Source organism: Elephantulus edwardii, unplaced genomic scaffold (assembly GCF_000299155.1).
Source record: "Elephantulus edwardii isolate Elephantulus edwardi_28Jun2011 unplaced genomic scaffold, EleEdw1.0 scaffold00423, whole genome shotgun sequence".
NCBI lineage: Eukaryota > Metazoa > Chordata > Mammalia > Macroscelidea > Macroscelididae > Elephantulus > Elephantulus edwardii.
In genome coordinates this window covers 510,188-521,038 of record NW_006400173.1, presented here as the reverse complement: position 1 = coordinate 521,038, position 10,851 = coordinate 510,188, and the positions used below count along the sequence as shown (strand labels likewise).

The 10,851-nt window shown below is 36.6% G+C and overlaps 1 protein-coding gene across 1 annotated transcript in view; it reads left to right on the top strand.

Moving 5' to 3' along the window:
* Nucleotides 1-10,851, top strand: part of HDX (highly divergent homeobox) — a 572,582-nt gene that overhangs the window by 323,584 nt on the left and 238,147 nt on the right. The window contains exon 5 of the mRNA XM_006902518.1: nucleotides 7,410-7,617. Within this exon, the coding sequence (XP_006902580.1) occupies nucleotides 7,410-7,617 (208 nt within the window). The remainder of the gene's footprint in view (nucleotides 1-7,409; nucleotides 7,618-10,851) is intronic.

Genomic DNA, 10,851 nt, shown 5'->3' with positions numbered 1-10,851 from the left:
AACAACAACAACAACAACAACAACATCTTATCCTTTCACTGTACCTATTCAATCTGTTGCTGAGCAACTAGTCCAAGAAGCTAGACTATAAAAAGAATGAGACATCAGAACTGGAAGAAGACTCATCGACGACTCACACATGTTTGACTCAACAAACAGCACGCTTTTGCTTTTGGTTAAGTAAAAGGGTGATTAACCACATTGACTATTCGGTATCTTATTGCCATTGAGTTGAAACTGACTAATACCTAACCTTCCATTGGGTCTTTGAGGCTGTAAATTCCACAGAAAGAGATTGTTTCTCTTTCTCCAGTAGTGCTTCTGGTGGATTGGAACCACTAGAGAGGCACAGACTTGGGTTAGTAGAGCAATTCCCTACAGACTAGATCACCAGAGCTCTTTTCACTATTCAATATTGTTGTTGGTGCCGTTGAGTAAAGGTCCTATGAACAAAAGATCTGAATTATGTCCTGTATTGTGTGCTATCTTCATTATTTCTAACACACTTGAGTCCACTATTACACATACTGAGTCAATCCAGTTTTCCAAGCATGATGTCTCTTTCAAATGAATAGTCTTTCTTAAATGTTCAAAGTATGTGAAAAGAAGTTTCACTAATCTTCCCTCCAAGGAGCCCTCAGATTGCACTTTTTCTAAGAAATATTTGTTCATTATTTTGGTAATCCATGGAATATTCAGTACTTTTCTCCAAATTCACACTCAAAGGCACTGAGCTCTCAGATACATAGCAAATGATTGAAAGACCGTGACCTGAATCAAACACACCTTGAACTTCAAACTGACATCATTACACCTCAGTAATTTGGAGAGGTCTCTGACAGCATGCTTTCTCAATTTCCTGATCTCCTGACTGTTGCACAAAGAGTGTTGATTATGGATTCAAATAAAATGAAATTGTTCAAAATTTCAAACTTTCCCCCATTTATAGTGATGTTGTTTATCAGTACAGTGATAATAATTTTTGTTTCCTTGATGTTGAGATGAAATCCATATTTCAAAGCTGTAGTCTTTGATCTTTTGCAGCAAGTATTTCAAGTCCTCTTCACTATTATCAAAAAAGGTGTGTCATCTGCATAATGCAGGTTGTTGATGAGTATTCCTTCTATGCTGTTATCACATTCTTCTTCATAGAGAAAAACTTCTCAAATGATTTGTTCAACATACATATTGAATAGGCATGGAGAAAGTATACAGCACTGATGCACACTTTTCTTACTTTTCAGTCATGCAATGTTCCTTTGCTCTGTTTGGGCAACAGCTGTTTCATCTAGGTTTAGGTTTCTATTGAGCATAATTAGGGAGCTCTGGTGGCTTTGTAATATGGGATTCCACTAGCAATGCAAAGGTGGTGGTTGTTTTTTATTGCCGTCGCGTCAAGTGACCCTATGAACAAAAGGTCTGAAGCTTTTCTATGACTATCATCATTTATCAAAGTTCATAGTTTCCAGAGGCATGCTGTTTAGGAAGTGGATGCCACTCCTGCTCCATTTAGAATCCACCAGCTGCTCCATGAAAGAAACACGGGCAATCTCCTGTGTGATTTACTGCCTATAAAAACTCATTGATGGCTCAGTTGTGATTCAATTATAGTTCCAGGGTACACCACAACCATGTGAGCATAATTAAGAGCTCCGAGATTCCTGTTGTTCTCAATGTTAGCCAAAATTTGTTATGATCAACAGGTAAGTGACTTTGCATAGTCAATAAAACATATCTAGATATCCTTCCAGTATTCTCTGCTTTCAACCAGGATCTATCTGACATCAACAATGATGTTCCTAGTGCCACGGCCTCTTCTAAACCCACGTTGAACTTCTGACAGTTCTTTGTTAATGTACTTCCCCAGTCTTTTTTGGATGATCTTCAGAAAATTCATAAGGGAAATAGAAATTAATTATGGGATGTCACCATACATACCTACAAAAATTCAACCCAAATCCTGCAAAGTCATTGCTATAGAGTTGGAATGACACATAGTCAACTCTCTATTGGTTTTCTGAGGCTGTAAAAGGCTAGAGTAAATTGTACAATACCAGGAAAGAATATAGAAAGAAAAGAAGTAGGGATGGAGGGAATGAAGAACAGTTTTCCCTTGGAAAATTAAGGGGGCATTTCTACTCTCTTCTATATGGTTGATATGAATTGGAATAAGCTTAAAGGCCAAAATAAAAACTTACTGCTGTCTAGTTTATTCTGACTCATAGTGATCCTCCATTGGATTTCTAAATATCTAAAACTTTTTGGAGGAAACAGCCTCATCTTTTTCCTGAAGAGCAGTTGATGAATTCAAACCCTTGCACTCCATACATACATGTATTGCACATACATACAATAATGCTTCTGTTATTGTTGTTATGTGTCATTGAGTCACTTGCAACTCATAGAGACCCTATGTACTACAGCCTGAAACCTGTTCTAACCTGTGCCAACTTTACTGTCTCCAAGACACTTCATTACCCTAGTCACTGTTTCGATCCATCTCATCAAGGGTCTTCTCTTTCTCCATCCCTCCACCCTTCGAAGCATGATATCCCTCTCCAAGGACTGGTTGCTCCTTGCAACATGCCCAAAGTATGTCAGATGAAGCATCAGAATCCCTGCCTCAAAGGAGCAGCCTGGATTTACCCTCTCTAGGATGAACCTGTTGTTCTCCTGGAAGTCTATGGTATATTTAACACTCTTCTCCAGCACCACAGCTCAAAGACATAAATTCTCTTTCTATTATCATTATTTCCCAGCTCTCTGACACATCTGGATCAGGCTCACCTCAGTCTCCAGATTGACGTCGTTGCTCTTTAGTACTCTGGAGAGGTCCCCGATAGCTGATTTTCCCAATACAATTTGCCTCTTGATTTCCTAGCTGCTGGTACCAAGAGTGTTGATTGCGGAGCCAAGCAAACTAAAGCTGTTAACAATCTCAGTCTCTTCACCATCCATCATGATGCTGCACAATGGTCCAGTGGTGAGAATCTTTGTTTTCTTGATGTTGAGCTTCAATTGATATTGAAGGTTGCAGTTCTTGATTTTCTGAAGCAAGTGCTTCAGGTCCTCCTCAGTTTCAGGAAGCAGGGTTGTGTCATCTTTATAACACAGGTTGTTGATGTATCATATTCCAATCCTGATGCCACCTTCCTCCTTATACATCCCAGTCTCCCAGATGATCTGTTCTGCATGTAGATTGAAAAGGTATCGAGCTAGAATACATCCCTGGCATACACCCTTCCTGATTTTGAACCATGCAGTGTCTCCTTGCTCATTATTTAATGATAAAGAGAAATTAAATTCTAGTACATACTAGGCATGGAAGAACATTGAGAACAGTATGCTGAATTAAATAAACAGTTACACAAGGATAAATATGATATGTTCCCATTCATATGAAATACCCAGAACAGACTAACACATAGATATTGAAGTATGTTAGTGATTGCTATGAGAAGAAGCATTGAGTATAGATTCCATCTCAACATCAAGAAGAAAAAAAAACACACACCCAATATCTTCACCACTGGAGAAAGTCTTCAACAATTTCAATTTACTTTCATCCACAATCACCACCCTTGGTAGCAGCATTCAAGAAATCAAAAGATGCATTGCATCAGGAAAATGTATATATAAAGAACCTCTCCAAAGTTCTGCCAATGCCAATTTAAAATCTATTAATCAATTCAAGCCATGGAGTTTTCAATTACTTCCAACTCATCTGAAAGTTGCGCATAGAATAAGGATGACAGAAGAAGAATTCATGCCTTTCAGGTGTGCTGTTGGAAAAGAGTACTAAATATGCCATGAATTATCAAAAGAGCAAACAAGTTTGTCTTGAAAGAAGTGTAGCCAGAGTTCTACTAAGAGGCAAGGATGATGAAACTTCATCTCACATATTTTAGGTATGTTGTTAGGAGGACCAGTCCTTGGGAAAAGAAACTCATCATACTGGGAAAGTGGAGCGCCTCAGAGAAAGAAAGAAGACCTCCAACAAGATACAACAACACACTGAGTGTAAAATTGGGTTTGAATATTATTGGAGATCAAGATGGCACAAAGATTAAATCTGTTGTTCATATGGTCTCGACTCAGTGGCACCTAACAACAACAACAACATGGGGAGAAGGAAATGGGAGTTATTCCTGAAGGCATACTAAGGTTCTGTTTGGAGTGATGTAAAACTTTTGAAAATTAGTTATAATGATGGTAATGCAGCATGATGAATATTATTAATGTCACTGAATTTTACATGGAACATGCCTATGACTTTTTTAGAAGCAGAAAATATTTTTAATTGTAATTTATAAAGGTTTACATACTAAATTAATAAAGTTCATATACATAGTTTTCCACACCAGATCTTTCCCCTTTCCTTTATCAATCCCTCCCTCCACCCATCAAGTTGTGTGACCCTCTGTTTAAGACCAATCTTTCCCTCCTTAGATCTTCATACATGTTCTACAATAATGATCCTATACAGTATTTATCTTTATGAGACTGAGTTAGTTCACTTAGCTAACATAATGCTCTCCAGTCCCTCCCATGTTAGGTAGCAATTTACAAAATTATTGCTTCTCAGTGCTGCATAGTATTCCATCATGTGAATGGACCACAATTTCTCAATCCATTATATTGTGGTTGAGCCTTTGTGCTGTTTCCATGTTCTTGCTGTGGTAAATTATGTTGCTATGAGCATTGGTGTACAAGTTTCAGTTTGTGCCTCAGTTCTCATTTTCTCAGAGTATATTCCAAGCAGTGGAATAGCTGGGTCATATGGAATTTTTATGTCCAGCTTTTTGAGGAAACACCAGTCGGCCTTCCAGAGTGGTTATATCATTTTACAATCCCACCAACAATGTCTACGAGTTCCTATCTTGCCACATCCTTTCCAACATTTATTACTTGATGCCCTGCTAAACTTTGCCACTGCTGTTGGGGTAAGATGATATCCCATTGTGGGTTTGATTTGCATCTCTCTTATTAACAGTGATTTGGAGCATTTTTTCATGTGTTTATTGGCCATCTGAATGTCCTCCTCTGTAAAAAGTCTTTCCATGTCTCTTGCCCATTTTATAGATTGTCACTCTTTCTTCTGGAGGCCCAGGAGTACTTTGTAAACTTTTGTTATGAGACCATTTTCTGAGATGGTATTTCCAAATATTTGCTCCCAGTCAGTAGATTCTCTTTTCACCCTGTGAGGAAAAGTTTTTCATGAGCACAGAGATTTAATCTTTAGAAAGTGTCATCCTTTAATTTTATGCTCTTCAGATTGTGCATTTTTGTCTGTATTTGGCATTCTCTTTATACCATTGACTAGGTCTCCTAAGCTTGATCCCAGTTTGTTGCTCATGAACTCTAATCCACCTTGAGTTGATTTTTGTGTATTGTGTATTGATAGGTTTTATTTCCTTGTCAAATATCAGTTGACCATACATAGATGGGTCAATTTATGGGTTCTCAATTCTGTTTCATTGGTCTAAGTCCCTTTCATTGTACCAGTTCCATGTTTTGTTGGTTACCACCACTGTGTAGTAGATTTTGAGGTCAGGGAGTGCTGAGCCTCCCACTTCATTTTTGTTTTTCAGAATTGCTTCGTTTCTTTGGAGTCTCTTTCCTCTCCAAATAAACCTAACAATTTTTGTTTCTATCTACTTGAAAAAGGAATTTGATATCTGTATTAGGATGGGATGGAACATGTAGATTGCTTTTGGTACGATTGTCATTTTCACAATATTGAATCTTCCTATCTCTGGATAGTGCACATTTTTCCATTTCTTTAGGTCTTTTATTGTATCTTGCAGAAATGCTCTGTAGTTTTCTTTGTATAGGTCTTTTGTATCTTTAGTTAGGTTCACTCCCAAGTATTTAAATTTGTGGTTTCCTATTGTATGCATGGTATTACTTTCTTGGTTTTCTCCTGAGCTCTCTTTGTTACTATAGAGGAATGTCACTGATTTTTGGAAAGAACTATTTTCAACCCGCCAAAAAACTCGGATAAATTTCTGGAAAATATGCTTACTGTAAACAAAAACGTTACATGCTATATGATCTCACTTAACATTTTTAAAATGGTAAGTTTACGGTCATGACAAAAAGATGAAGTTAAGTATGCTAGAAAGGTAAGTAGATGAAATGGTGTGATAAAGAGACATTTTAGCTGTATAGATCTATTGTATTGTGCTGTAATTATTTAAGTAGCAAATTGGAGAAGTCTAAGTGAAGGATGTCTTCACATTTAGTTGCAACTTCCTCTTACCCAAAATTTACAGTCTCTAAAAGCCAACAAAATACTATTTCAGGAAATTATACATACTAATAACTATTGTTAAACCAAAAAAGATTTTTAAGAAAACCCTTCAAACTCATTGCTATTAACTCAAAACTGCTTCATAGCCAACCCTCCAGTAGATTTTCAGGAATTTTAAAATACATGGGTAGAAATTTTCCCATATTGTTTATGTGGAGCAGCTGATGAAACAGCCAACCTTTGGGTTGACAGCACAATTCTCTACCTACTGTTGTTGTTATGTACCTTCAAGTTGGATGCAAGCCAGAGTTGACCCTCCAGTGGGTTTTCCCTCAGCAGTAAATTTCATAGGAGATTGCCTATCTTTCTCCCTCTAAGCAGCTGGTGGATTAAAACCACATGCCTTCATACCACTAACATTTCCTTTAAAAAAATAATTAAACACAATGATCCTACACATTTTAAGTCAATGCCCTAGTAAGATTGGAAATTGAACATGAAATTTATAGTTCTGAAGTTCTCTAAGGAAACAACAAATTTGTTTTAATTTTTTAAAAATTCGTTTTATTTATATTGGCTTGTATACAAATTGTGTTTTGTTTCTGGAAGTTGTGTTTTACACATTTTTCTATTCACACTGTGTTTCATACAATTATTTTCATACATTGTGTTTTATAAAAGTAATCACCATTGATTCATTCCCACCATTACCTCACTTTTTTAGGTCACCACTGTGTCTTGCCTAATTCCTTCACTCTTTCTCTCTGCCCACCAAACTCTGCAACCTTGTGTTTCCACACCTCCCTCATTCCCTCTTCTTTCTCCTCTTCCTCTTCTGAACTTTTGTATACATCTTATTAGTAATCCTGTTTTTATAATAATGGTCTTATAAAATATTTGAAGAATTTTGTAAAATCAAGGATACAGGGAACCAAAAGAGTTAACTGTTAATAGAATTCATGTGACACGAAAGTCTGAATATTTATTTAAGTATATTTCTTCTAATAATATATTTTAATGGAAATAATTATTCTTATTGTAGGTTATTAGATGGTGATAAAACGCTATTATTCTGTTACCTGTTTACCTTTTATAAATCATATTTTATACAGCGTTCTGTGATTTCAAAACTTTTTCTTATATTTCTTTTATGAAGACTTGGATTGGGAATAGAAGAAGGAAATATCGCTTAATGGGCATTGAAGTTCCACCTCCAAGAGGAGGTCCTGCTGATTTCTCTGAGCAGTCTGAATCTGGCTCTTTGTCTGCATTCACATCAGGAGAGGAAGCTGGGCCCGACATTGGAGAAGATAATGACAGAAATGATGAAGTATCCATCTGTTTGTCTGAAGGAAGTTATCAAGGTACTTAGTATATTGCACTTCCTAATAACGGCTTTTGTAAATGTGATACATTTTTACTGCATTTCAGCTTACAAAATATTAAATCTAATTCATTAAAGTGATTTGGCCTACATTTGAAAAGGAGATGAAAAATTCTTTTTAAATGATTTGTTTGAGTGAAAATTTACAGAAAAAAATTAGTTTTCACTTTGATAATTCATACACTTTCTTTGTTATTGTTGTTGTTGTCATTTACCATTGAGTTGGAACCGACTCAGAGGTGAAATTCCAGAGGGTTTTCATTGGGAGTAAATTGCACAGAAGAAGATTGCTCATCTTCTCCCCACAGAGATTCTAACCACACCGTGTACTTTTACGCTACAGTACAATTCCTTACCACTAAACCACCAGACCGGGGGAGTAGTACTGTAAGGATCTGGTAATTGACTGGAGAAAGATTTCCCTAAGGGTAAAGGGAAGTAACTAACTACTCCTACCCATGCACTGTTGTTGTTGCTACATATTTTGAACATGTTGCTAAGAGAGGCTATTCATTGGAAAGGGTCATCATGCTTTAAAAGGTCAGCGAAAGAGAGGAAGATCCTTAATGAGATGAACTGACACAATGACTGCAGCAATGGGCTCAAGTGTGTAAGAGATGGCACAGGATAGGACAGGGTTCACATCTGTTGTTCATAGGGTCATTATGAGTTGTATGTGACTTGACAGTACCTACCAACAACAACGACAGGCTACTAGATCTCTTGTTATGTTTAGTAATATTGATTACAAACCCCACATTGTAACAGCACTCTTTTTACTCTTCCTTTGCTTCCTGATTTCATTAATCCCTCTTTCTTATAGATTACTGCATTCAGAACTTTTAAACCCCGGCCGTGTTCCTTTTATCACCTTGCATGGATGATTGTTCTAAGAAGTTTGTTCTTCGTTATCAATTACCTTATAGGACTGTGTATTATTTGGCTAGAAGTTGATGTCAAAGAGATTATTTCAATTCCTAACTTGAAGAGTGAGCAAGAACCACAATCTTAGAGGTTCCATGTGTCTCTATAAAACCATTAAGCCTAGTAATTTTAATAATTTTCCATTTTATTCTCTATTTTTCCTTAATTTTATCAGGGACCTTATGTAGTGATCCCCTTCAGAGTAATCAGCAGTGGTAGAAAAGTACCAAGTAGTTCTGATTTCAGAATCACAAAGACTCTGGAGTTCACGTGGTTCATTAGTCCTTTGGACTAATGGTCTTTGATTTGCTTCACTCTTCTTTGCTCTGAACAGGGACAGACCAAAAGTTACACTCTAGGTAGCAAGTGACAAGGTTCTAAGATTCCAGGAGATAGACCTCTCCAAAAAGAGCAAAAAAATATAAACACTGCCATCAGTTACAATTTATTTGAGTTTCCAAGGCTGTACATCTTAATTATAAGAGACTCCTCTTCTTTCTCCCACCTGATGAACTCCAACCACCAAAGATGTATAGCCTTTTGGTTAGTAGTGCAACACAGTTGACCTATGCCAGTAGAGCTACTTCTTTTTGTAGACTATTGTTATGTGACATCGAGTCGCTTGAGACTCATAGCGACCCTATGTATAACAGTCCTAAACTCTGCTTTGTCCTGTTCCAATCGCACTGTCTCCAATACACCCATCCCAATTACCCCAGTCACTGAATCAACCCACCTCATAGAGGGCCTTCCCCTCTTGCACTGTCCCTCCACCCTACCAAGCATGATGTCCCTCTCCAAGGATCTGTCTCTCATTACCACATGTCCAAAGTATGTCAGACGAAGCCCCAGAACCCTCTCTAGGATGATTCTGTTTGTTTTCTTGGTATTCCAGGGATAATAGTCTTATTTTATTGGAATTATAATAGATTTAGATATAGTCTTACTGATGTACTATTATTAAAGAATATGATAAAGTTTGTAGAATACCAGGCTATTAGTAGTCAAGTAATGTGTGTGTGTGTGTGTGTGTGTGTGTGTGTGTGTATCTCCTAGATCTTTCACTAGTTGATTATGTGATTTGAGGGGAAGCATTTAATTTCTGGATTTTAGTTTCCTATTCTCAAAGTAGGAAATTATTGTGATATAATACATTATATGTTGTGCTGCCAACAGAAAGTTCAGTGATTCAGAATCACTACCAGCATTGTGGGCTGCATTATGGAAGTCACCTCTATGGAAGATTTACAGTCACAGAAATAAAATATTTGAAATCACCTTGATGGCTGTGAGTTTAGTTTTTAGTTTGCAAAATAAGGGAATTACATTGAGTTAACTTTATAAAATCTCACAAAATCTCCCTAAACGGAAATTCAAGCAATAACATGTTGTTGTTACTATTATGTGTTGTGGAGTCATCTGCAAACCATAGTCACCCTATATGCAGCAACTCTGAGGCCTGCCCTATAATGAATGAGTTTCACTGGTTCTGACACACCAACGCCCATTGAACCAGTTACTGTATCAATCAGTAGCATGTAGTTAATGCCATTTGTCTATGAGAAATTTATTTTATAGTATTCCAAATGTAGAAACAGTCTTCTGCTGCTTTTGAAAATTTTAACTTTGTTTTAATTTGCATATCCTAACTTGTATCCATTGTAAGTATTTAATTCCATGATTTTCATAAATGTTGTAGCTATACAACTATTGTTATTGTTGTTGTGTACCGTAGAATCAGAATCAAGCTGACCCTCCAGTGCGTTTTCAGAGGCAGTTTATCAAATAGCAAGAGATTGTCCCTCATTCTCCAGTGGAGCGACTGGTGATCTCGAACTATGTGCCTTCAGGATGGCAGCAAAACTTCTTGCCACAAAGTCCAGTTTCAGAAACTTTAAATTTAAAAAAATCTCTATTTAGTCTGTTTGCATTTAGATCACATTCCCACTTTGGCATCAGGCATCCAATAATCTCTCTGTAGTCATCTGTCTTTTCTGGGCAGTTTATACAAATGGAATCATAATATGCTCATTTTTGTCTGTGTGTGTTAGGAAGTGAGAGATACAAATTTTGTTTTTTCCCATATTTTATTGATATTAAAGAATATTATTCAAGACAACATATTTTCCAACTAATATTACTTTTTAAAAATCTTTGTTTTTCATACAATAATTTTTTTATATTATATTTCATTCAAAGATGAGGAAAATTAAACCAAATCCAAGGCAACCAAAATATGACTTTGAGTCTATCCCACCTGAATTTCAGAACCATCTCAGGAACAGATTTG